Raw genomic sequence first — 27,548 nt, forward strand, 5'->3', positions numbered from 1 at the left:
GTTGGAGTGAGAGTGAAATAGGTCTGGGTTGGCCTTGAGCACTCCTATCCTAAGCACAAACTCCTGGATTGAACTCCCAGTCTGCATCACTGGAAATAGGCTCCCAAGGCCCCATAACACCACAAGGTGCAGTCTTTAGCAAAACCAGGAAGGGTATGAATAATTAATTGGAAGTTTTATGAGTCTGTGGAATTAAATTGAATGATGCTAATAACACATAAATTGAAAAGAAATGAAATTGAATTAGCGTTTCATGTTCCTGGCATTCCTTGTGAAGTGGTGAAAGTGCTAGTTTATGTAAGAATTATGAGTCAGATCTGCATGTTCTAATTACTGAAGTAATCACTGAAAGAGTAAGAAAGAGTGTAAGTATTTGACAGACTAATGCGAGAGAGAATTGGGAAAAGAAAAATACTTAAACTAAGAACACTAAAGGGGAGATAGTAAATAGACATGGAAACAACTAATTTTTAAAATTTAACAGCTGTACTTAATTAGGTAAACCATATGAAATTGTCAACATTTGGCCTACAATAATAGCATTTTAATGATTCATCAAGTGTAAGTATCAGTTGATCACCTCAGTTAAAACCAAAGATTGTACTGGAGAGATAGTTATAGCAGGTAAGATCATATGGATGAGTTAGGTTACTGCTATTGTGCTGTATTTCCTCCTAGCCTCTTAAAGAACAGGTGTTCAGGATGTCACACTGGTCTATGGGTTTTGTCATTTGGAGCAAGACAGGTTATGTGGTCGAACCATTATCCGTTGCAAAGGAACAGAATCAGATGAATGTGCATGTATGTGTGTGTCTGTGGTTTGGGAGAGGAGGCACGTGCCCAGTAAGGTTTAGAGAGTCCAGCAGAAACTACCAAGTGAGGGTCAGGGAAATAGTACAGTATGTAAGACACTTGCTCTGTGTGCAGCCAATTCAGGTTCTATCCTTGACATTCCATATGGTCTACCCTGAGCACTGCCAGGATTCCTGAGTGCAGAGCTAGGAGAAACTCCTGAGTATCACCAGGTGTGGTAAAAAACAAAAACAAAACAAGAAGATTGTCAGAATGGGTTAAAAGAAAATCAGTTAAGTTCTTTATATGATGAATTTCATTAAATGTGTGAAAACAGAATGTTTGAAGTAGAATGGAAAAAAGATATACTATCTTATTTCATTTATTTTATTGGGGGGAGGAGACACATCTAATCAAATCCAGTGAGCTGAGTGTAAGGCAAAGCCCTACCCAATTTGCTTTCTCTTCAGCCCCAAAGACATATTATTTTAAATCCCAAATCCAATAGAGTTGGTTTGCTTATAATTGGTTGTATTTCTTACAGTTGGTTTGTTAAGATACAGTGAAGTTTTTTTTTTTCCCTTGGGGTAGTTATACATGATGGTGTTCAGGGCTACTCCTGGTTTTGTGCTCATGGATCACTCCTAGTAGTGTGTGGGAGGCAGGGGATTGCATACAAGGCAAGTACTTTACCCTTGTGCTATCTCTATGGCCCTGAGTTGTGCTTTTTATGTCTTTTTGTTTTTGTTTTGGGGCCATATCTATTGTACTTAGGAATACTCTCAGCCCTGTCCTGGTGGTGCTCAGGGGATGATCATGTGGTACCTGGTATGGTAGGAATAAATACAAGTTCCTGGTCATTGTAATAAAAAGGGACTAAGCAGTTGAAAAACAAAGATTGTTAATACTGGATTTTTCAATCTAGGTGTACATCCTTTAAAGATAACAGGGGCTGGAGTGATAGCACAGCGGGTAGGGCGTTTGCCTTGCACGCGGCCGACCCGGGTTTGATTCCCAGCATCCCATATGGTCCCCTGAGCACCGCCAGGAGTAATTCCTGAGTGATGAGCCAGGAGTAACCCCTGTGCATTGCCGGGTGTGACCCAAAAAAGCAAAAAAAAAAAAAAAAAAGACAACCATTTGGAATGTAAGAATTTAGGGCTGAGGTGAGGGCTCAAAGGACTAGAGCAGGGGCTGGAGCAATAGCACAGCGGGGAGGGCGTTTGCCTTGCATGCAGCTGACCCGGGTTTAATTCCCAGCATCCCATATGGTCCCTCTACCATCGCCAGGGGTGATTCCTGAGTACAGAGCCAGGAGTAATCCCTGTGCATCACTAGGTATAACCCAAAAAGCAAAAAAAAAAAAAAGGACTAGAGCATATGTTTTGCATGCAGGAGCCCTGGGTTCGATCCTCAGCATCACAGTCCCCGCAGTATGGGGAATGACATTCCAAAAGAGCACTGAGCCGAAAGTGGCTCCTGAGCACCACTGGGTGTGGTTCCAAAACCAAATTAAAATGAAAGTAAAATGAAATAGTACAGTGGGTAGGGCTCTTGTCTTGCACGCAGTCAAACTGGATTAGATCCCCAGCATTCCATATGATTTCCCTGTGCACCACCAGGAGTAATTCCTGAGTGCAGAGCCACGATTAACCTCTGAGCATCACTGGGTGTGGCCCAAAAACAAAAAACAAAACAAAACTGGAGGTTGAAAGTAAATGATGAGAAACAGAATTGCTAGGCAAATTCAGAGTTTTATATTACTGTTTGAAGGATTATCAGCTTACTTTGCAGGTCCAAAGCCTTTCCACTCCTGTCCCCTAGTGGTCGTTAAAGCCCAGTCCCTACAATACCAGAATTTGCCTCCTAGGACAGTGTTACATATGCGTGCCCAGAGAATGTGCTTTATTCTGTCATGGGGTGAGTCATACATATAAGAGGAATTCGCCATGTTTCATTTGGCATTTTAAAGGCATTTGTGCAGTTTCCTTCCCCAGTATTGTTTGGTATATTGTGTTGTCTACTGTGTCTACTGTGTATAGGACTATTTCTCTCCCATACAACTTCAAAAACCCACCCTTTGAAGGTTTATACTAAAGTGGGTTTATACTAAAGAATGTATAAAATGATTGCCTGTATGTAGAGAAGTTAAGGGCGGAACATTTCTCATATTTTGTTTATTTTGTTGTTGGGCCATACCTCGCTATGGTCAGGAGTTATTCCTGTCTCTGTACTAAGGGATCACTCCTGGTGGGGCTTAGGGAACCATATGGGATTCCAGGGATTGAACCAGCTTGGCTGTGTATAAGCCAAGTGCTATCCAGCCCCCCATTTCTTATAATTTGATGTGTTTTTCTTATTTCTGCAGAAGAGCACATATTTTATAATTTTTTTTTAACTGAAAATATCCTCCAAATAATTGCCCTTCTTTTCCATTTATTGCAGGTGGTACGGTTGTGTCAGAACCCAAAGCTGGCGCTAAAAAATAGCCCACCTTATATCTTAGACCTGCTGCCAGATACCTACCAGCATCTTCGTACTATCTTGTCAAGATATGAGGGGAAGATGGAGACACTTGGAGAAAACGAATATTTTAGGGTGTTCATGGAGAACTTGATGAAGAAAACTAAGCAGACCATAAGCCTCTTCAAGGAGGGGAAGGAAAGGATGTATGAAGAGAATTCTCAGCCTAGGTAATGGAGAATACTACACAAATATTTATTCAGATCTGTGGCTACCTGGATGGGTAACAAGTAGAAGTAATTGAGATGGTTTTACTTTTACGCCAACAGGAGTTCAAAGTTGACATTTGATTTATAGGTGTGTTTTATGTGAAAGGTTGCCTTGGAAGATTTGGACCAGCCCTAATTCTGATAAATTTTTTGGCCTCTGAAAAATCAGTGATTTGTCCTGAAGATAAGTTGGAAGCAATAAGAAGGCCCTTTAAGCCCTGCAATCTTGAAAGTTTGTGGATAGGTATGAGTTTGAACGAAAAGGGTTTGAGGTTAAGTTGAGGTGGAGAGTAAATTCAAGTCAAATTTTGCCGAAGTTTAGCATATTAAGTAATTAGTTCTAAGTTTGGGATAGTAAGAAAAAATTAATCCTGTAGTTTAGATAACATTTAAAAAACATAATTTTTCTTTATTGAGACAATGGTTTGCAAGACTATAACTGTATTTTAGGGTTCCTGTGTTGCTGTGCCACATCTGACACAAGAGTACCACTATCCCTCTGCCACTCACCAAAGGGTCCTTCCTATCCACTCCCCCAATAACATTTTGTAGATTAAAAAATTTTTATTTCTTGAGCTACACCCAGCAGTTCTCAGGGGTTACTCTTGGCTCTGCACTCAGGGATTACTCCTGGTGGGCTCAGGGGACCATATGTGTTGCCTGAGTTCAAACCTAGGTAGGCTGCATGCAAGGCAAACACCCTATTTGTTGTTCTGTTGCTCTGTGCATCCCTCCTCCCCCAACTCAATTTTTATTAATTTTTAAAAATTTAGTCGCTGTGAGGTTCAGCACTGCTAATGGTAGGGTTTCAGGGGCTAGAGAGATAGTACAGTGAGTAGAGCACTTTCATTGCTTGCTGTTAAACTGGGTTTGATTCCCAGCATCATATATGCTCCCTGAAATCCTTCCAGGAATGATCCTTGAGCAGTAAAGTCAGGAGTAAACCCTGATCAATGCTGAAAACAACTACAAAAACAAAAACAACTACAAAAAACCAAATGGTAGAGTTGTATGCATATACTATTCCAACACCACACCCTCTGCCAGAGCGTTTTGTAGATTTTTTTTTAACCTGTTTTTGCAGTTTTGAGGATGGGACCTCAGTCCATGTAGTGCAAGAAGCATTCTATCCCTGAGCCTGTTCCCAGCCCCAGAACTTTTTATTTAGTTTTGGAGCCACACCCAGAAGCCCTCAAAGTTATTCCTGTGGCATTTGGGGGTGGGGGTGAGAGGGGGGAAGGGTGTGGGGAGTGAATATAAGAAGACTTGAGAGATTGAGGAGGGAGAGTAATTTCTGGGCCATTCAGCTAGCCTGCAAGACTCTATAAGTTATGAAATGGTGTTTACCTCACCATTAATTTTGCTGTATTTGATTCTGGAAGTCTTTATCTGTCAGTTAAATCTTACTCAAATCATCATTCATACTGCTCTTAGCATAGCATTACTTGGGTTTGATCTAGAGTGTCATCTTTCCTTCTGAGAAACTGAGAGATAGTACAGGAGGAAGCATGCTTGCCTTGCATGCAGCTGGACTCCAGTTTAATCCCTGGCACTGTGTATGTATGGTCCACTGTACCCCTCCAGGTATGATCCCTGAGTACAGAACCAGGAATAGCCACTGAATACCATTGTGTGTGGCCCCAAAACAAAAGAGTTTCTGGTGACTGAATTTCATCACCAGATCCTTTGTAAGTAGATATGACACCATTAACTTTTACTTGATAGGGAAATTAATTTAACTCCTTTTAAATAGCTTCATTACTTTTGTTTCAGTAAAACCTTTACTCTATGAACCCTAGTTAATGGGTCATTTTTGTACTAAGTTTTTTTGTTTTGTTTTGTTTTTATTTTTGGGCCACACTTGTCCTCAGGGCTGACTCCTGGCTGTTTGCCCAGAGATCACTCCTGGCCGCACTCAGGAGGACCATATGGGATGTTGGGAATCAAACCCAGGTCAACTGAGTGCAAGGCAAGCACACCATTCGTACTCTCTCCAGCCTCTGTACTGATGAGTTTTTTAAAAAATAATGCTGCTTGGGGCTGGAGCGATAGCACTGTGGGTAGGGCATTTGCCTTGCACACCGTCAACCGGGGTTCGATTCCCAGCATCCCATATGGTCCCCTGAGCACCACCAGGGGTAATTCCTGAGTGCAGAGCCAGGAGTGACCCCTGTGCATTGCCGGGTATGACCCAAAAAGAAAAAAAAAAAAGAGAGAAAAAAATTCTGCTTCATTAAGTGCCAAAAATTTGAAAATATATTTATCAGATCCATTAGACAGTGAACTTGGATCTATCTAATACTGGAAGGTGAAAGACTCCAGGTATTCAAAACTGGTATAATGAAATAAAAACACATAGTAGAGAAATATACTAAATGCTGTATGTGAAAACTATTCTATCCAGCGGCATCAGGAATGGTGATACAGAGACAGTGCTTTATGAGTTAGAATTTGAAGAATAAGTAGGAATTTTTTGGGTGGGCCACACCCTGTGATCACTCCTGGTGGTGCTTGGAACCATACAGGATGCCAAGGGTCATTTTGTTTTGTTTTGATTTGGGGGCCACATCTAGTGATGCAGGGATTAATTACTCCTGGCTGTGCACTCAGGAATCACTCCTGGCAGTGGTCAGGGGACCGTATGGGGTGCGGGGGATTGAACTTAGGTTGGCCACATGCCAAGGCAGATGCCCTATTGCTGTACTATCTCTCTTGTCCAAGGGATGCCAGAGATCAAACCCTGGTCGGCTGCATGCAAGGCAAATATCTTACCCGCTGTACTATTGTTCCTGCCCCCAAGTAGGAATTTTTTGAGTAGAGAAATAAAAACCCTGAACACAGCAGCATGAAAGTGCATGCACTGTGTCAGGAACTGTCTGAGATGGCTACAACTGGGATGTAATTTAGGTGGTTGAACTCATTCCTAGCATCTCTAGGACTCTGGATTGAGTGGGAACCTACTGGCTCCCCCAGCATTGATGGGTGTGTCCTCCACCACTAGAAAGATAAAGAATTGGGGAAGATAGATAAGCTGGAAATGTGGGTTGAGGTATTCTTTACTGTCAGATTATAAAGAGCTGTTCTTTGACCTCTGAATGACTTTCTCCTATAGATAAACTCTTGTCATCAAAACATTGGAGCTTTTGTTTGTTTTTCAGTTCCCAGGATTAAACAGTTAGACAAGTGCTCTACAGTTGAGCCATATTTCTGGCCATAAGAGCATTTAAAATGAAAAGAGCTTACCAAGCATTAGCTTTTTTGTTTTGAAAGACTGGTGGTTTATCCCTGACAGGCAATATAGTATGCAGATGAAGAGAATAAACTCTGAAGCCAGCTGCCTGCACTTGAATCTTAACTTTACCACTTAGCTGTATATGACCTTCTCAATTTCCTCATCTGTGAGAATACCCTTGTGTGGTTGTTGGGAGTTACGAATGTGACTGTTAGCTCTTAGAATAGGATGGGCTGTGAGTGCAGCAGTCAGATCTGGAAGGAAAAGTTGGAAGGACTGGGATTTGTCCAGTATGAGTGCAGTGCCCCTCCACCTGCTCTGGTTTCAGATTATATCTCTCCCTCAGAGCCATGTGCTCAAGACATTTTTCATAAACAGTCTCTTGAATGTTCTTTAGAAGTGTACATAAACATTTCAACCAGCAAATGATTATTTCATAGCAGAAAGTAGTTAAATTCTCTAAAGAGAAATTTGCTCTCATATTTTCTTAGATTTTAAAATGAATTAAACAGAAACCATAACTTCCTTGCCTTTGATCTTTAACCCTGTTTTTTGCACCTGTTTTCCTTCCAGCACAGGATGTTACGGTAGTATGGAATTATAGAGCACAGTTGCTTTCAAAATGTCTCTTCGCTTTTATTGTATTTTTTTTTTTGAAGTTAGATTAAACTTTCCTTTGTTTTTTTTTTTTTTTTGCTTATGTATTTTTGTGCCATACTCAGTGGTACTCAGTGCTTACTCCTGAACTCACTCAATGCTCAGGGATCAGACACTCATGGGTGACAGGTATTGAATCTGGATAAGACATATAAGTGCCTGATCCACTGTTCTATCTCGCTAGTCCCTAAACTTTCCTTTGTTTTAAGAATGTTTAGGTATCCCAGGCAGTGCTTCAGGGAGCCCTGAGGCCACTCCAAGCAAGACTCAACCTGGTGCTGGTGGGGGTCACAGGGGCCATCCCAGCATTGCTTTGATGTCCATTGTCCTTTCAGTGCCATACATTGTACCCTGGACCTCTGTGTGCCAGATATCTGCTCTAGCCCTTTGCGCTATCTTCCAGTCCAAGATTCAACTTCCCTTTTGTAATGATGGTGTCTTTTTAGAGGTAGATAATGAACTGAAATAATTTTTTTTTAATTCAGCTAGAAGCATTTTAGAAGTAGCTAAATGCTCATGTACTAACCATTCGTTATAGGCTATTAGCAATGATGGGTGAATTCCACAAGCATAGTCCCCTTTCATGCAAGTTGGAAACTTTTGTTTTCTTTGCTTTCCAAAGTGTAATCTCTGTGTTGGCTTTCAAATGGTCTACCGAGAAAACGGATGTTTCATAAGCCAGACACAAGTGTTCTGCTCTAGTCTTTCTCTGCATACCTTGAAGTTCAGTTATATCACTGTACTGATAGATATGGTGACAGATCTTTGTATTAAGGAGCTTGGCTGGCGGGGAAAGAGCCTCACTTGAGTTAGGAATGCTTCTGTTACTGTAGGGAAGTGTTCTGTATCTTTCCAGTCCTAGGGAGAGCCTGTGGTGCCTGGGAGTGGCAACAGAGGGGAGCGTTCTGACATTCGCCTCACATGACCTGCTGAAGAACTGGTTTCTCTTGTGATCAACTGGATGGAAGCAGTGCACATCAAACCCTCAGTGAGACATGGCCTCACACCCGTCAGGATGGCTCCTATCAAAACTAGGGAAAAGAGCAAGTGCTGATGCCACTGTGGAGAATCTGCAGCTGGGTGCACTGCTGGCTGGTGGTGGGAAATGATGCAGCATGTCTGCCACACTCTTGTGCAGCGCTGCACAGGCTGGGCATAGGGAGACTATATAGTCCTTTGCCCAAGAGAACTAAAGCAGAGACCACCATAGATATCTGTACATGTGTGTTCACGGGATCGGCTGTTTTGTAACCAAAAGGTAGAAAAACCCTAACATCTTTTAGCAGATGAATAGATCAGCCAAATGTGGTTAAAAATTGGAATAGTATGCAGTTCTGAAAAGGGATGAAATTCTGATACGTGCTACAGCCTGGAATGCTGAGTGAAAGAAACCAACTCACACCTCTAAAAAGAGTGTGGCTTCTAGAAAAGGGAACTTCTTAGATACAAAGTAGAATAGAGTTAACTGTGGGCTGGGCAGAGGGAAAATAGGGAGTTCCTTCTTTTTTTCAGTTTGGGATTTCATGTCATAGGAAATGGTTGGTGATGGTGTATAGAACATCATGAATTCTTTCTGTTCGCTGAGGCCACACCCATTGACAGTCTGTGCCTGGCAGTGCTAGAGAGCCACACCCAGTGGTGCTAAGGGTGGGGATGTCCTTCTTAAGGTCTTGGGCTTGCTGATAAGTAGGTACTTTAACAGAGCCTTCTCCCTGATCTACACTGTGTTTTTCTGGCTTTTGTTTTTTGTTTTCTGCAAGGGGTGGGAGGCAGCATGTATGGCCTACACTTTGAGCACTACACCAGTGCTCAAGGTTTCCTCCCAGCTCTATATTGGGACTTGATCCTGATGGTGTGAAGACCGTGCAGTGCTAAGCATCTAGCTGGGGTCAGCCACATGCAGGGCGAGTCCTGCACTATCACTCTGGCCTATTGTCTGTTCTGGATACTGTTGAGTCTATTGCAGCATGATGCTCAAATTTTTAAAATTTCTCTTGAGCCACACCTGGCTTTGCTCAGGTCTTACTCCTGGCTCTGTGCTCAGGGATCATTCCTAGTGGGGCTCAGAGGACCATAAGGGATGTTGGGGATCAAACTTGGGTCACTTACATGCGAGACAAACTCCTTAACCGCTGTACTGTCACTCCATGCCCCACTCCCCAATTCTTTTTTATTTTTAAATAAAGAAAAGTGATGACAATTTTCAGTTTTCAGCTTAGACATTGCATAAGTTGTTTTTTCTGAGAACCACCATCATTACGACAGAAGTGCTGTTTTCAGACTTCTCGTTTTGTCCCGTAGAATGCTATTCCTTAAATGCAAGCTGTCAGCTCCACAGTCTTTTTCTTTCCTGCAAGCTGTGGCCAAGAGAGTGGTGGCTGCAGACTCAGCTCCTGTCCAGGCAGCTGTGGTCTCCACATCGCCTTCCTGCCACAGACACAGCTGGTGCCTCAATGGTGCTGTGGAACTGATCCCAACATTGCAGGCCTCGAAAAGACTCTACGGACTCCTCCAGGACACAGCAGACTTTGAGAACACAGACATTTAAAAAATGCTGTTGCTACATTGCAGAGAGTTGAAAAGGTGGAGAAGGGAAAGAGAGTGAGTCAGGTTACTGCCATTGTGGTGTATTTCCTCCTGCCCTCTTAGCAGGTGTTCAGGATGTCACAGTGGTCTATGTGTTTTGTCATTTGGAGCAACACAAGCTATGTGGTTGAACCATTATCTGTTGCAAAAGAACAGAATATCAGATGAATGTACATGTATGTGTGCACGTATGTGTCTGTGTTTTGGGAGAGGAGGTATGTCCCCAGTAAGGCCTAGGGAGTCCAGCAGAAATGACCAGGTAGGGTAAGGGTGATAATACAGAGGGTAAGGCACTTGCTGTGTGCAGCCAACCCAGGTTCTACCCCTGACATCCCATATTGTTCCCTGAGCACTACTAGGAGTGATCCCTGAGTGCAGAGCCAGAAGTAATTCCTGAATATCACCAGGTATGGCTCAAAATCAAAAACAAAACAAAACAAAGAAACTACCAAGTGATACTTGGCCTTGCTATGCTGGGTATAGAACTTGAGGCCTTGTGCATACAAGGCACATGTTTAACCTTTGATTATCTCCCCAGTCCTTGAAGTATATTTTGATAATAGCCCTTACCTTAGAGGATATTCTGTTGATACTACATTTGACACAACATTGGATGTTGCCTCACAGGTCATGTGCTCTGTTCATGTTTTTTTCTTTGTTTCCTTTAGGGTACTTCCTATTGCTCTGTTTTCAAGTTAATCTTTTCTTGTGCAGTATTTATTTTCTCCCCCCCCCCCCGCCTTTTTTCTTGGCACGGGGGGTGGGGTGTACACTCAGTGGTGCTCAAGGGTTACTCATGGTGTTGCACTCAGGAATTAACTCCTGGCAGTGCACAGGGAACCATACGAGATGCCTGGAACTGAACCTGGTTGCCTGCATGCTAGGAAAATGCTTTACACGCTGTACTGTCACTACAGTCTCTTTATTTTAATTTTCATCCCATACCCAGTAGTGATTGGGGCTACTTCTGGCACTGGTCTGGGGATCACTCCTGGCAGTGCTTGGAGGACAATATGTAGTGCTTGAGTTGGTTGGATGCAGGCAAACTCTTTGCTTCTGAACTATGTCTCCCCCCCCACACATCCCCTCATGCTCCACCCCATGCAGTACTTAATCTATTGCTACTAGTTTTATTGTAGTTTTTATTTCTAGATGTTGCATCTTAATCTTTTTATGTCTCCTAGTACTAAATATTCACCATTTTGTACATATGGAATAAAGTTAGAAAAGTGATTTTGATGTTTGTCTCTTAATTCTGTCATCTGTGCCCATCATTAATTTAAGCCTATTAACTATTGACTTTTTTGTTTGTTTCTGGGACAAGCATTGGGCTACTGCTGGCAAGGTGCTCAGCTGTTGCTCCCCATGGGTGCTCTGGAGATCAACACAGTGAGCTGTCTCTCCAGCTCCTGTTGACTTTTTAAATTGTTACTGAGTGGGCCAGAGAGATAGTACAGCCAGGAAGGTACTTTCTTTATATGCAACCAACCCAGGTTTGATCACCAGCATTCTATATGGTCCCCCAAGCACAGCCAGAAGTGATTCCTGAGTACAGAGCCAGGAGAAACCCCTGAGCATCACAGGGTGTGACCCTCCCCCCCAAAAAATTGTTACTAAGTCATATTTTCTTGCTTCATTAGATACTTAGTGATTTTTGACTAGGTGCCAGACATTGTTAATATTTACCTTGTTAGGTGCTGGATACTTCTGTAATTTTTCTTTTACTGTTATTATTGTTGCTTTGGGCCACATCCTGTGGTACTCAGGATTTACTCTTGTTTGTGCACTCAGGGATTACTCCTGGTAGGGCTTGAGGAACCATATGGGATACTGGGCATTGAACCCAGGTCGGCCACATGCAAGGCAAATACCCTACCCATTGCACTGTCACTCCAGCCCCAAAATGAACTTTGTCTAATATCCAGTTAAGTTACTTGTAGTAGTTGATCCTTTGAAACTGGTAGGCAAGACCTCACAGTTCATATCGGACCAATTTTTCTCCCTGGCCGTACTGGCTGAATTCCAGATCCCTACGTCCTATACTCAAGGTGAGATGTGGGAAATGTTCTTTGCCTACAGGTATTTTTTCTGTTCTGATTTGTGCTCAGTTGAAACTGAGAGGGCCCTTCTATCTCTGCCCCTCTTCTCCCCTCTTGATTCTGCATTGGAAGCTGCAGCTGCTCTGGCTGTCTCAGACACCAGATACTGTCTCCTCGACAGAGTCCTTGGCTTCTGCCTGTCGTCCTGCCTAGTTCTAAGGCCTGGAAAAGCTCCAGGCATTAAGTTTGGTCAGTCATAGAATTCACTCCATTTTTTCCCCCTGTTCAGGGATCTTGGGCCTCTGCTGCCTGATGTCAGATGTCTGGAAACCATCATTTAACAAGTTTTGTGCAGTTATTTTAGTTCTTTTGGATGGGAGAGTAAATACAGTTCCTTTAATTCCTGCAAACCTTGACCAAAAGCAGAATTTTCTCAACAACAACAAGATTATTTTTTTGGGCCACGTTCAGCAATGCTCCATGGTTACTCCTGGTGATGCTCGGGAGACCATATAGGATGCCAGGAATCGAACCTGGGTTTACCTCCTCAAGGTTAGCATCCTACCCATTGTACTGTCTCTCCGGCCCCTCATCAAAAATTTAAAAAATTTTCCAAGCTTAGATGTAATTGATATTTATCATCTGCTTTTTGAGTGCCTAAAGAATTCAGCACTTAGCCTAGCCTTCATTCACTCCCTGCCTTATCACACAGATTGAATACTTGCTATTTCTATATTATTGTTGGGTGGGTGTGTATTTGCAGAGCAGGGGGATGGAACGCAGGGCCTCCTCATGGAAGGCTTGTGCTCTCGCACTGAGCCCTATTTCAGACTGGATATTTGTTGTTGAGCAAAATTAGCCTGGCCTTTGCCTCTGTATGAGTATTTTTCAGTTAGGGTAAGTTACTCCAGTGTTGCCAAAGCCTTTTCTTCCACAGGTTTATTACTGATTACTGTGGTTATCTTGATAACCAGGAAATGTTTCATTCCATTTTCCAGAAATGAGTGGTTGGAGGTTGCACTTAAGATATTTTCACATGAAATCATGAACTTGGAGAAGTTAAAGCTTGTTTAATAGGCAAGCTCTGTGAACACACAAGTATCCATCAAGTGTGTTTGAAGAATTGTGTCAGAGGCAAACAGTTCCTGCTAGAACGTGTGCTTGACTGCACCCAGGGAGTATGAAACATCTTTTGCCTCCCCTTGGAGTGTCAGAGCATTATAGAGAAGTGGGCCATGAATGTCAAGTAGAATGTACAAAAGCTTTTTCTAGTCACGCTGCTCCAAGAGGGCAAACCCAGCCTTGCTCTAAAACCGTAATACGTGTGAGGTCCACAACTGCATCTCAATGAGAACATCTTAAAGAACCAGCTTGAGAGCTGGCTCCAGAGTGTCTTTTATTGCCAGGCAGTAGTGCACAAAGCCGCAGAGCCTGCTCAAAGAGACTGGTGTGTCCAAATTAAAGCATTATGAGCTTTAATCCTGGCAGTGTAATCTTTCCTCTCGCCACCAGTGCCTTGAACTTGAAATACAGATCTTCTTCAGAAAGCTCTGGCCTAATGTGTTAAACTTATTAGGGAAATGTAATAAAGAAATTGTTGTTAGCAGTTTCCTTTCCTTTCTGTATAAACCCTCCCCTTGCTGCTTTTGCACGCAAAATACTCTTCCAATTCAATGTCAGATGTATGCAGTTAATAACTCTTGTTCCATTACTATTATGTGTGTGTGTGTGTGTGAGAGAGAGAGAGAGAGAGAGAGAGAGAGAGAGAGAGAGAGAGAGAGAGAGAGAGTGAATGAGTGTGTGTGTGTGTGTGTGTGTGTGTGTGTGTGTGTGTGTGTGTGTTGTACCCAACAGACTTAGCCTGGCTTTGTACTCAGGAACATTCTTGGCAGCGACCTGGGGACCATATGTAGTGCTGGGGTTCAAACTAGTTGCATGCAAGGCAAGCCCCTTACCTCCTGTACTCTCCAGTCCCTCATTTCTGTACTTGGGAAACTTTCCTTAGGTTATTTGCATTTTAAAATAATAAGCAGAGGTGCTGGAGTGATAGTACAATGGATAGGGCGTTTGCCTTACATGCAGCCGACCCGGGTTTTTTTTTTTTTTTTTTTTTTCAGCCGACCCGGGTTTGATTCCCAGCATCCCATAGGGTCCCCTGAGCACCGCCAGGAGTAATTCCTGAGTGCAGAGCCAGGAGTAACCCCTGTGCCTTGCCGTGTTTGACCCAAAAAGCAAAAAAAAAAGTAGTAGTAATAATAATAGGCAGAATATTTTATTTTCCCTGTAGAACCAGATATTGATGATCCATTTTATTTTTATTTTGTTAAAGAGCTTGATTAAAAAGTCCACTTAGGAAAGGAAATTCTTTTGGGGAACATACCCAGAAGAGTTCAGAGACTTTCTGCTGCTTGGAGGTTGCTCCTGCAGTGCATGGGCCTCTTGCGTGTAGGGTACACTGAGCACAGAGGGTGGGAGCGCTGCTACAGAATCAGAGGAGCTGGGCACACCTTGCCTTCAAATTGCCCAGATTGGAACCTCGTTAAGTAGGTCATAAAGTGCCCCTTGGCAGTGCTTGGGGGACGGTATGTAGTGCCAGAGAGGGAACCTGGGTCTTCTGCAAAGGAAGCCTGCACTCAGCCTGCTGAGCTCTTACTCTTTACTCTTAGGTTTTATTTGCCTCTGCCCTTTGGACAATATTGAAGTTTTATGTGTTCACTGAATTTTCCTGCCAGTGTACATAAATATTGCTCATTTTCATATTGTGGCTCTAATAGACATGCAAGCTCCATTTAGGTTTTCCTGTTGGGGGAGGTGTGATAACTCTGAATTGGGTATTTGAACCCCTAAAATGTGAGAATTTTAGAATTGCTATGTTATGTTTTATCACATCTTTATAAAGACACTGAGAAGGGCTGGGGAGAAAGCTCAGTGGTCAGGAATACGCACCTTTCCATGCCGGACCCAACATCCGGGGCCTGAGCATTGAACCATCGGCCCCATAGGCCAGGCGTCCCCAAGAACGTTCTCCACCCTCGCCTCCCAAAAAAGACAAGACATTGCAAAACAGTGGGTCTCAGAGACGATGTTAATTTCTGCCTTATTGAGGATAACTACAAATACAAAATTAGCATGATTTTCTTATAAAGATAAATATATAACTCACTTGGGACATTGCCCAGTTCTTCCAAATGCCTTTCACATGGATTTGTTCTGCTTTTTATAAGAGAAAGCTGCTACTACCGCTTTTGTCTTTCTGACGCCATCTCATTAACCCTCACCCTCATCCCAAAAGGAGAAATTCATGTTTTGGGGTTTTTGTTTTTGATTTTTTCCATTAAAAAGGTTATGTTGATGAAATTGACAAATAGCACTATGTAAGTTTAAGCCTAGCAGAGGAATAGTACAGCAGGGAGGGCACTTGCCTTGCATGCAGCTGACTCGGGTTTAGTCCCCAGCACCCCTTATGGTCCCCTGAACCCTGCCAGGAGTGATCCCTGAGTGCAGAGCCAGGAGTAACCCCTGATAACAGCTGGTGTGGCCCACAAACAAAAACAAACAAAAAATAAAGCCCTTCATTTTATTTGGCTTGTTCTGTGTGTAGGGGTGGGGTGGGGTGGTGGTGGGTGTGGGTATGGGTATGGGGTGGGAATTAGTGGGCAGATAGTTCCACTCCTACTGGTGTCAGTGATCTTGTAGAATATTGACAAATAAATGTTTGCCTGGCTTGTGCCTTGTTTACAAGCTGCCAGCTAGCCTCTGCCATGGTCCTGACTCTGGCACATCTATGCTATCCATGTCAGCGAGCTGCCATCTTCTTCCTTGTACCCTAACAAGACAGCCGTATTCTGTGTAGATGAGGAGCAGGAAGTCCTGGGATTGATTTCGCTTCATTGCTTTGTGTCTAAATTTTGTCATTTATTTATTTTGGTTTTGGGCCATACCCAGTGGTGCTCAGAAGTCATTCCTGGCTCTGCTCTCAGGGATCACTTTCACCAGGCTTAGGGGGCCTTATGGGATCAGCAGTGTGAAGGCACGCTCCTTACCTACTGTCCTGTTTCTCCAGCCCCAGGTTTTGTCATTTATAAAATGGGGGTGATAGTAGAATCTAGTAAAAGTTCATTGAATAGTGAAATATGTGGGACTGGAGAGGTAATACAGTGTGTAAGTCACTTGCCTTGCATGTGGCTAACCTGGGCTTGATCCCCAGCACCCTGAACTCAGAGCCAGAAATAAGCTGTGAGCACCATGGGGTGTGGGCCAAAAAAAAAAAAAAGTGAAATATATTTAGACATTCCAATCCTTTAAAAATATAAATTGTGTGTGTGAGAGAGGGGGGGAGGGAGGGAAGAAAGGAGGGAAGGAGTGAGGGAAGGAGGGTACGTGTTGTGTATATGTTTGGGGGGAAACCCAGGCCCTCACACATGGGAAGCTTGCCCTCCACTGCTGAACCCCAGCCGGGGCCTGAATGGATCATGCCTTTGACCCTTTTCCCAGCTGCGCAGGATCTGCATTTCAGGCTCATCATTGCTCCCCTCTGAGTCATCACATCTCGGATTGTGATTCTGCAGCCTTTCTCGATTTCTGCCCTTTTTCCTCCCTGAGTTCAGCCTCCCAGGACTGTCCTGCTGTGCAGCTTGCCTCATCTGACTGCATTGGTCATTTCCCCTCAAATTCCCCTAATGTCTTTTGTCATCAGGACCTAAAGACAGATGAGGATGTTCCTCCCCCATCCTAGTACTTTATGTTGTCCTACAGCTTTTGTAATATCTCTTTACCCTGGTAGCTGAAGTTCTGCATCTGGAAACTCTCCTGACTTTTCCGATTTCTCATCTGCTACTATGATTCTGCATTCTAGCCCATCTGCAGCTGAGCCTTTGCTTTGGTCAGTCCTGGTCCCGGTTCAAGGGTTCCTTCCCCTCCCTGTAGTCAGTTTAAATTTGGGGGCTTTTCTTTTCTGTTTTGTTTTGTTTTGTTTTTCGGCCACACCTGGCAGTACCCAGCCTTACACCTGGCTTTGAGCTTAGGGTTCATTCTGTATGGCACGTGGGGGACCAGATGGGGTGCTGGGGATTGAAACCAGGTCAGCCGTGTGCAAGGCAAGGGTCTTACCCGCCATACTGTCCCTTTGACCCCTAGTCCTTTCTTGAAAGCCTGAGACACTGCCTCAGTTACACTGCCCAGCAGTGGTGTCCCTGCCTGTGCTTGCTTTCACTCTTGCACTGTTTCTGTCCTCCAAGTGCATGTGTGTCTGCTCTGCTAAGCAGACAGTCAGGTCCAAGAAGATTTCCTTTCCTGTATAACCTGACATTTTTTGGTAGCTTCTTAATAAACCACATCTAATAAAATACTGCTTATCAAATATTACTAGTTACAGGACTAAACTCTGAACAGAATTGTATCCATATTTGCATACAGAATTTTAAAATTGAGAGTTTTGTTTTGGGGTCACATCTGGCAGTGCTGAGGACTGTTCTCAGCTCAGTGCTGGGGTTGTTCCCTGATGTTGGTTCTTGAGGAATCATGCAGTGCTGGGGCTCTAAACTGGGGCTCCCTCCTGCAGAGCTTCTGTTCCAGTTCTTTGAACCATCTCCCTGTCTTTAGAGAATCATCCATCGTAGAAATATATATTGAAGAAAACGGCAATGGTAGAGATATTCCTGGTTTTGATCCTTCCAGTCTTAGATGCAGAACATTCTAGGGGTTATAATGCAAGTGTTAGTGCATGTGTCGAGCATGTGCAAGGCCCTGAAGTTGGCCCCTGACACTTCATGGACCCTAGTACTGCCAGGTGTGACTCCTGTAAATAATAAGATGTGTAAAAAAGAAAATCACGTTTCTCCCCAAACTTCAACAAAATCAAAGTTTAGTAACTACTCTGTAGTTGTTCAAAGATTTTTAGTTTTTGCTGTTGTTGTTTTTGAGCCACATCTGACTTATTCCTGGCTCTGCACTCAGGGATCTTGCTTGGGCTTGGAGCACCCCGATGGGGTGCAGGAGAGTAAACCTAGGTCAGCTGTGTGCAAGGCAAGTGCCCTACCTGCTGTACCTTTACTCCATTCCCCAAAACCTGTCACTGTCACTGTCATACCGTTGCTCATTGATTTGTTCGAGCAGGCACCAGTAACGTCTCTCATTATGAGACTTATTGTTACTGTTTTTGGTATATCCAATACGCCACGGGTAGCTTGCCAAGCTCTGCCGTGTGGGCGCAATACTCGTGGTAGCTTGCCGGGCTCTCTGAGAGGGGCGGAGGAATTGAACTTGGCCGTGTGAAAGGCGAACGCCCTACCGCTGTGCTATTGCTCCAGCCCTCCCCAAAATCTATATATTTAAATGGAAATATGTGTTACATACTGAGCTAAATAAATGATAACAAGAAAGACAGTCTGCATATTTGATTAAGCTCTATTAGAGCTGTTTCCTGCTCAGTATGATTTATTTTGTTTATGTAGCTGCTTTTTTGACCACACCCGGTGGTGCTTAGGGCTTATTCCTGGCTCTGTATTTAGGGATCATTCCTGGGGATTGGGGAACCATATGGGATGTCGGGGATCAAACCCAGGTTGGGTGAATGCAAAGTGAGTACTTTGCCTGCTGTACTCTGCTCTGGCCCCTGTGTAGCTGTTTTTAATTTATTTAAGTTCATGGGATAGGCTTTCTAAAGAGTATGTAGTGGTTTTTATATTTTTGGTGGGGAAGGGTATGAGAAATTTAAGATTTTTTTCCTGAAATTTATGTAATTGATTGTATATTCTTCAAGGAACTGATTTTGGAAAGAAGTAATCACTTCTCCCTGTTAATAAGCTTTTTTTGGGGGGCGGGGGCAAGGCAAGTGCCCGGCCCCCATACTCTCTTTCCAGCCCTGGTTAATTTATCTGCAGATAAATACTTTTTTCTCTTTTTTTTCATTTTGGGTTATACCCGGCGATGCACAGGGGTTACTCCTGGTTACGCATTCAGGAATTACCCCTGGTGGTGCTCAGGGGACCATATGGGATGCTGGGAATTGAACCCGGGTCTGCCGCGTGAAGGCAGATACCCTACTCATTGTGCTATTGCTCCAGCCCCTGCAGATGAGTGTATATATACATATTAATTTTATTTATTTTTTAAATTTTTATTTTATTAAATTACTGTGAGATAGTTACAAAGCTTTCATATTTGAGATTTAGCCATACTATGATCGAACACCCAACCTCCACCAGTGCACATTGTCCACCACCAATATCCCCAGTATCCCCCCATCCCCATCTCAGTCCTCATCCTGCCTCTGTGGTAGGCAATTTCCACAATGCTCTCTACTTTTGGGCATTATGTTTTTCCTGATTTTTCCCACTATCATTCAAGCCTGCCTTCCAGGGACAGATGTTAAATAATTTATTTTCCATTGCTCATTTTGAATATCATGGGAGTTTGTGCGGACGCTTTGTGGCCATGTGCTTCTCGGATCCTAGGTTGTAGATGGTTGGGTTCCAGAGACATCTCTGTAGGGCTCTAATCTATTTTGGGATTCAGTTGGGAGTTTCTGGGCCAGGGCTGTTGATGTGCCAAGATGGCACACAGTGGAAGCTTGTGGGCATGACAACTAGGCCATGGAACAGGCAGAGAGCCAGGGAGGGACCACCCAGCGCCTCTGCCTCCATTCGGCCTGGACATTTAGTCCTGGTACCTGCTTAAGCTTTTGGGTGCCGGGGTTCCATCTGGAGTAGGCGGGGAGACAGCACCTGCTCCATCTGGGGTGCCCAGGTGAGGTTAGCTCGGTATGGGGCCTGAAGGGATCTCTTGTGCTGTGGTGCCATCTGGGACTGGTTACTGCATCTCAGACAAATACTTTAGAATGTGTAACTTCCATGGTTGTCTTTCAAAACTCCAGTTGAGTAAATTGAGAAGTTGTTTTGAAATATGTACAAGTTTGATTCTTGACCTGTTAAGGAAAAAATGGTTATGTACCATAAGTTACAGTAGCTTTTAGTGAACATTTGCTGAATATTCACTTTATTTTTACCCACACAAAAACTAAAGTTTTTATTATGCTTCAATTGTGTGTGTTTTTAGTGAGGATACATCACATTAATAATTTAAAAATAGTAACTTGGGCAGGGGATGTGACTCAAGTGTCAGAGTGCACGTGCGGGTCCCTTGGTTTAGTCCCCAGCACCTTATTGCCTGCCCCACCCTTCCCCCAGCACCGCTGTGTGTGCTGCTGGTGGCCATTGCTAAGCACCACAGGGTGTGGCCTGTGTCCTCCAACCCTTTGGTCCACCTCATCAGTGTGCGAATCTGAAGACAGATTCCTTACCCATGTGTTATTCTGTCCAAAACTCAATCAAGGCAAGCATCAGCTGAACACAAATTGCAGGACATACTGCAAAATCCCTGACCTGTACACCTCAAAAACATTCAGAATTTTGGGGCCAGAGAGAGATACAGGGGTTAAGGCACATGCCTTGCCTGTGGCTGGTCCTGGTTTGGTACCTGGCACCCATCACTGTGTACAAGTTTGGTACCTAGTACCCATCACTGTGTACAGGCTTTGAGACCCGTGAGTGCTGCTGGGTGTGGCCCTGGAGGGCCCCAGTACAGCTGTGGTGACCCCGGTAATCTTAAGTACTGCTGGATCTGAACACCACCTTCTTTCACACCAGCCTCACTGGTCAAGAATCACCAAGAGAGGTTCCAAGGTCTGAGCACTGCTTGGGAGTCCCTCCCCCCTAAGTAGAGTATAAAAAGCTGGAAAGAGTTCAAATAGGGGCCCGAGAGGTTAGTTTGGGGCTGAGGCTCTTGCTTACATGCGGCAGACCCTGGGTAGAACCGTGATCCGTGATCCCCATGGTCATGACTCCTGAGAATAGAGCCTTTTCAAAGGAAAAAGCTGATTTTAAATACAAGGATACTTTTCAATTCTGCTTTTAGAATGTATGGCATGCTGTTTTGTGTAGGCATTATGCTCTTTGCTGCAGAAGACCAAGTGTACGAGGTGCCTTTGCTGCCATTGAGAAGTTATCCATTGGGGGAATAAAATGATGTATGTAAATGGCTCAAATTACTGATTCTTAATAAGCTCTTAATGATGGGCCAGAGCTATGGTACAGTGGGTAGGACTCTTGCCTTGCACACAGCTGACCCAGGTTCCCTCCCCAGTACTCCATATGGTTCCCTGAGCCCTCTGAGAGTGATCCTTGAGAGCAGAGCTAGGAGTAACACCTGGCAATGCACAGGGGTCACTCCTGACTCTGCACTCAGGAATTACCCCTGGTGGTGCTCAGGGGACCATATGGGATGCTGGGAATCGAATCCAGGTTGGCCGCGTGCAAGGCAAACGCCCTACCCGCTGTGCTATTGCTCCAGCCCGAGTTGATGTTTTTAAAAGGGGTGCCAGGAAGATAGTACAGTGGGGAAGGCTTCTATGAGGCTGACATGGGTTTAACCCCCAGTATTTTGTATGGTTCCCTGAGCCCATCAGGAATGATCCCTGAGCATAGAGCCAGGAGTAAGCCCTGAGCACCATTGTTGTGGCCCCAAAACTAGAAAAACAAACAGAAAAGGGGAGACCAGTGTCCATGACCATGCTCTTATAGTTAAATATTACGGCGCTTGGCCTGGCCCATTTCAATGCCAGGGTAACTCTACAGCTGGCCCTGGGTCCATCAGCCCCTCGTCGGGACCCTGCTCTAGGAACTAAGGGTAACTGAGGCTTGTCAAGTACATATGGATGCCCAGGAATAAATAATATTTTGGAGTCAATAACATAGCATCAATTATCTTTCTGTGTCTATCCAAAAGGGACATTGCTAAATAAACCATACAAATGACATAAAGGAAAGAGAAAAGCAATATAGGATTGTTAGTTGTGCCTCAGTTGCTCTGTTGTAGGAGTGGCTCAATAAACTTTAAGCTCCCTGCGGGATCAGCTAAGTGTTATCCAAGAGACCAGGGAAATAGTTCAAGTGGTAAGAGTAAATGCCTAGCAGTGTGATGTCCAGAGTTCAGTTACTGGCATCATATGCATGTCCCATTTTTCCCCCTCCTCCCATCCCTACATACACATCCATATACCATCTCTGCTTGATAGCTCTCTGAGTACCTTGGGGTAGTCCCTATAAAAAAAGATTAATGAAGGGCCTGAAAAGATAGTACAGGGTAAGGCATTTGCCTTGCACGCAGCCAATTGTTTTTTCCCTAGCACCACATATGGTCCCAAGTACCACTAGGAATGAGCCCTGAGCACTATCAGTTGTGGCCATAAACCAAAATAGAAAAAGATTAATAGGAGAATGAAGAACATGTTAGAGATTATCATGCAGCCACTGCCTTCTCATTCACTTGATGAAGTAAATCAACTGTAGAAGTGCAGGAGAGCTCGGAATGCAACAATGGTTGGTTAATGCTGTGTGATGGTAAACTGTTAGCGCACAGTTTGTTGATAGTTTGTAATTCTCAAAAGCAGGACTGTAGGTATCATACAGAATACACATGATCTGTTCCGGGTTTAGCAAAAAGGTCATTGATGTTTTTAGATAGAAAATTGGGTTAGAACTACTTTTGTAGGTGGTTTTCTTTGCTTTTTTTTTTTAGAAGATGCTTAAGCAGATAAGAGTTAAACAGTACTTTATTGACTTCCTGTGAAGCTTTGTTGAAAGAAGTTCCATTGTGTCTATTTTTAAAGCTGATTGCTATGAGCAGAGGATGCTGCTATTGCATTCTAAATGCCATCTCAGTGTGTTCTCAGCAGTCTTTGGATGACGCGACTGTTTACTTATATGGTTTTTGGAGTTGAGTGACTAGGAAACTGCACAGTTATCACAAAAATGGTGTTAATACTTCAAAGTATTGATCACCATTTGACTGTAATTAAGTCATCATTGTCTTGAAGTTCTGTAGCCCTCACTATGGTAGGAAGATGTTAGGATATGACTGCACTTGGGAAATATTTTACGACTCCAACATGGTGTTTTATAGCTTGGTGGTTAATTATTGTATTGAAGATTAATCTTTTTGGAATTAGGGAATAATTCAGGGAGTGTATGCTTTACAGGCAATGTGTGGGAGGCTCCTTCGATTAAGATTCCAACACCCCAGGTCTGCTGGGCACCTCTTGGAGTGTTGCTGGCTGCTGAGCTATCTCCCCAGTTTCTAAAATACACTTTTTTTTTTTTTTTGCTTTTTGGGTCACACCCAGCGATGCTCAGGGGTTACTCCTGGCTTTGCACTCAGGAATTACTCCTGGCGGTGCTTGGGGGACCATATGGGATGCCGGGGATCGAACCCGGGTCGGCCGCGTGCAAGGCAAACGCCCTACCCGCTGTGCTATCGCTCCGGCCCCAGAAAATACACTTCATTTTAAAATACATTTTAAAAAATAAAATGGGGCCAGAGTGATAGTACAGGAGGTAGGGCATTTGCCTTGTACCTGGCCAATTTGAGTTCAATCCCTGGCATCCATATGGTCCCCTGAGCCCCGCCAGGAGTGATCCCTGAGCACAGCCTGGGAGTAAGCCCTGAGCACTGCCAGGTGTGGCCTCCAAACAAAAAGCAAATAAATAAAATATGCTTTAAAAGTACTATTTCTTCATGGTAATTTCTAATCCCCAGTCATAAAATTATAAGCACCAATGTTCTTTGTCTTGCGTGTTCTTAAATCTGCTAATGAAATGAAATGAAATGACATGGCTGACTTCAGGTTGCTTTTCCAGTTTGAAATCAATGCTACAATAAAAGGTCATACTTTTTTGTGTGTGTGTGCGTGAGGGGCCACACACAACAGTGCTCAGGGCTTACTCCTGGCTCTGCACCCAGGAATCTCTCCTGGCAGGCCTCTGACCATATGTGGTGCCAGGTATAGAACCTGATTCAGCCTCATCCATGAAGGCAAAGCATGGTACCCCCGTACTCTCTCTCCATCCTCGATGTGTGTGTGTGTGTGTGTGTGTGTTATTGTTAGGAGGGCCCACATCCAGTGATGTTCAGGGTCTAAACCTGACTCTGTGCTCAGGACTCATTCCTGGCTGTTGCTGGGAGACTATATTCAGGATTCAAACCAGAGTTGCTGTGGCTGTACCTGCTTGTGCCCTAACTTTTGTGTTATTTCATCTCTTATTCTCTCCCTCTCCCTCTCCCTCTCTCCTTTCCTCTCTCTCTCTCTCTCTCTCTCTCCCTCCCTCCCTCCCGCCCTCCCTCCCTCCCTCCTTCTCCTCTCTCTCTCCCTCTCCCCCTCTACCTTCCTCCCCTCACCCAGCAGCGCTTGGGGGAGTGTTCATATGTGGTGTCAGAATTCAAACCATTGCTGTGGCCACAGCCGCATGTGAGGCAGTTGCCTTAACCTCTGTGCTGTCTCTTCTGCCTGCTTTGAGTTTTCCATTTATCTTATATTAAGGCAGCTTTTTAACCCAGTCTTGCATGATATTGAAATGGTGATTGTGTTCTGACAAATTGTATGTCTTTCTACTTGGAAGCAAACACAATCGTTACATGTAATACACACACACACACACACACACACACACACACACACACACACACACACACACACACACACACACACACACACACACCCCTTTGTATTGGTGATACATTCTATCCACATATGAGATTTGAAGGCATGTTGACTTTTAGAGTGAGTTTGGTGAGGGGAAAAAGAGCTGACAGCAGTCTTGGACCAGCCCTTGACTGCAGACTGAGTCAGCATCTGACCATGGATGGGGCGTTGTGGGAAAAGAGGAAGACAGATGCTGTCAAGTACAATGTATTTGCTTAGAGTGAGAGTTGAGCTCAAAGCAGTACTGGTGAGGCCCAGGTAGTGGGCCTGCCCTGCGCACGAGACTGAGAGTCTGATCCCAGCACCAGCACCCTTGCCATTTGCACCAGCAGCACAGCTCTGCTGTTTGTGATCTGTACTGCCACTGCAGAGTGTGTCCCCTCTGTCGCGCCACAACTGAGTGTGCGAGCACTGCATCTCAGGTGCATGTTTCTGACATAACCACAAAGGAAAGGCAATGGAAAAAAAGAGTGCACAAACAGCCTTTTCTTCCAGTACAGAGTTACAGAGAAGCCTGTACTTGCTACAACTGTAATTTGAGAAAGGAAAGTTTTGTCTTTATAATCTTTAGCAAAAAAAGAAAAAATAGAATCTTTACCAAATATATATATATATACATATACATATATACATATATATATTTAGTGTGTGTGGTGTGTGTTTGGAGAAATGTTATTTTGTTTTTGTTTTGGGGCCACAGCCAGTGGTGTTCAGGGCTCTCTCATGGCTCTGCTTTCAGGGATTAGTGAGGCTCTGATGATCATATAGGTGCTGGGAATCAAACCCAGATCAGCCACATACAAGGCAAGCACCCTACCCCTTATACTATCTCTCCATCCCTGGAGAATTGTTAAGACATAGTATAAGTGCTGACAGGATTAATGATTTATGAAAGTCTTGCTTACTTTGTAATAAGTCCAACACATACACACACCATAGACACTCACCAAGAGACCTAAGGCTTTAAGTGATTTATCCAGCAGAATTTCAGCTTCAGTGAGTTTCACAGTGCCCTGGCCCAAGGGCTTAGAGAGATGATTTCCTTTGAGGACGTGTGATGCTTATGGTGTGCATCTGGTGCGGTTTGCAGAAATACACACTGGATGTTTTGTTGGCAGGGATGCAGCCTTAAGTAGGAAAGTGTCTTAAATTGATTTTCAGAACTATTTCAGTCAGCACTTTGAACTGCTCTTAGGGCCGTAGTGCCATTACATCCCCGTGATCAATAGCTTACCCTTTTTCGTGGCTTCCTTCAAAAATTGAAAAAAGCTTTCTGTGCATTGTTTATGATCCCAAATTCAGCCTAGTGCTAGGAACCAGTAGGTAGACTGTCAGTGGAAAATCATTTGAAGGGTCAAAGATGCCGACACACCCAGGTTATCACAGGACTCTGGCTATCTGCATTCAAAATCGCCTTTCAGGGAGCTGTTGAAGACCACCTCTGCAAAACAGCAGCTCTTTTTCTCTCTTTCTCAGCTGGGTTTTCTTTTGAAGCACTTTGCTCCCACCCTGTGATATTCTCATGGTCATTTAACTTCCACAAAACCAAGAGTTTGGGTCATCATAGGTCTAGTATAGTAGGTTGTGGGCACTCTCATGTTTTGTTTTTTTCTGAAGATAGAAGGAAGATTAGAAGTTAGGCCAGACACCCAAAGGGCTATCAAACACCTCAGAGCTGGATTCAGTTCTGTGTGCATGGATAACTAGCTCAAGATAGGACTCAACCCACATAAAGACAGCTGCAGTGAGGATACTGTGGGGGAAGTGGTCAGTCCAGCCCTCTGGAGGAGGAAATGATGCTTCACATGGGTCTTATTTCAGACAAGGGAAGAAATAGATAGAAGAGGTTCAGAGATGGGAAATGAATACGAGTGTTATGTGTAAGAAAAGGTGTAATAATGGATGGAGAAATAGTACAGTGGGTAGGGTGTTTGCCTTGCACAAGGCCACCTGGGTTTGTGTGGCATCCCATATGGTCCCCCGTGTACCACAGGAGTAATTTCTGAGTGCAGAGCCAGGAGTGACCCCTGAGCATCACCGGGTGTGGTCTAAAACTCCTTCCCACTGGAAAAAAAATTAATAAATTTTTTATAACTGGTAATATTGCAGGTTGACAGCAATGTGCAAGTAAAGAATTAAACAATTACAAAAAGCAATTTCACAGTCCAGGACAATGAAAAATCTGAGTGTGTCTTTATCCTATTGGCACTGTAGCGATGGCTTTTTCCCTCCTCAAAATCAATTCTTTTTATGCGGTATGAGTACATATATTTATTTATTTATTTAGGTTTGGGCTCTACTGCAGGGTCAGGGCTGAGTCCTGTCTGTGCTCATAGATCATTCCTAGTGAGGCTGAGGGGCTATGTGCAGACCCAGGGATCTAATCCAGGTTAGCCACATGTAAGACATGTGTTTACCCACTCTATTATCTCTCTGGCCCCTGATTAAATTAATATAGGAGGATACTGAAAACTGAACTTCGAATTAGGGAGTAAGTAGGCAAAGGAGTTTTTATTAGACTAAGAATATAATTCAGGGCTGGAGCAATAGTACAGCAGGTAGGGTGTTTGCCTTGCATGTAGCGACCCGGGTTCAATTCCCAGCATCCCATATGGTCCCCTGAGCGCCACCAGGAGTAAGTCTTAGTGCAAAGCCAGGATGTGTATTGCCAGATGTGACCCAAAAAGCAAATAGATAATTCAAAGATAGGATTAGGGGCCAGAGAGATGTCTCAATAGGCTGGTGCACATGCTTTGCATGCAGGAGACCCAGGTTTAATCCCCAACATTGCATGGTTCCCCAAGCATCACTGGGAGGAACCCCAAGCACTGCCAAGTGTGGCTTCAAAGCAAAATCTGCAACAAAATCTACTTGGCACAGGGGCCTGAGAGATAGTATAGTGGGTAGGTCACATTGCCTTGCATGTGACTGACCCAAGTTTTATCCCCAGCACCACCATAAGCAATCCCTGAACA

At 43.9% G+C, this 27,548-nt stretch overlaps 1 protein-coding gene across 3 annotated transcripts in view; it reads left to right on the plus strand.

The window, feature by feature from the left end:
- CBL (Cbl proto-oncogene) overlaps nt 1-27,548 on the plus strand; it is a 74,976-nt gene that overhangs the window by 16,576 nt on the left and 30,852 nt on the right. For 2 of the 3 annotated variants that reach the window (XM_055129842.1, XM_055129843.1), the window contains exon 2: nt 3,238-3,485. The exons of the other annotated variant lie outside the window; for it this stretch is intronic. In XM_055129842.1, coding sequence (XP_054985817.1) covers nt 3,238-3,485 — 248 coding nt within the window. The remainder of the gene's footprint in view (nt 1-3,237; nt 3,486-27,548) is intronic. 3 annotated transcript variants of the gene reach the window in all.

The sequence above is a fragment of the Sorex araneus genome, chromosome 3, assembly GCF_027595985.1.
Source record: "Sorex araneus isolate mSorAra2 chromosome 3, mSorAra2.pri, whole genome shotgun sequence".
Taxonomy (NCBI): Eukaryota; Metazoa; Chordata; class Mammalia; order Eulipotyphla; family Soricidae; genus Sorex; species Sorex araneus.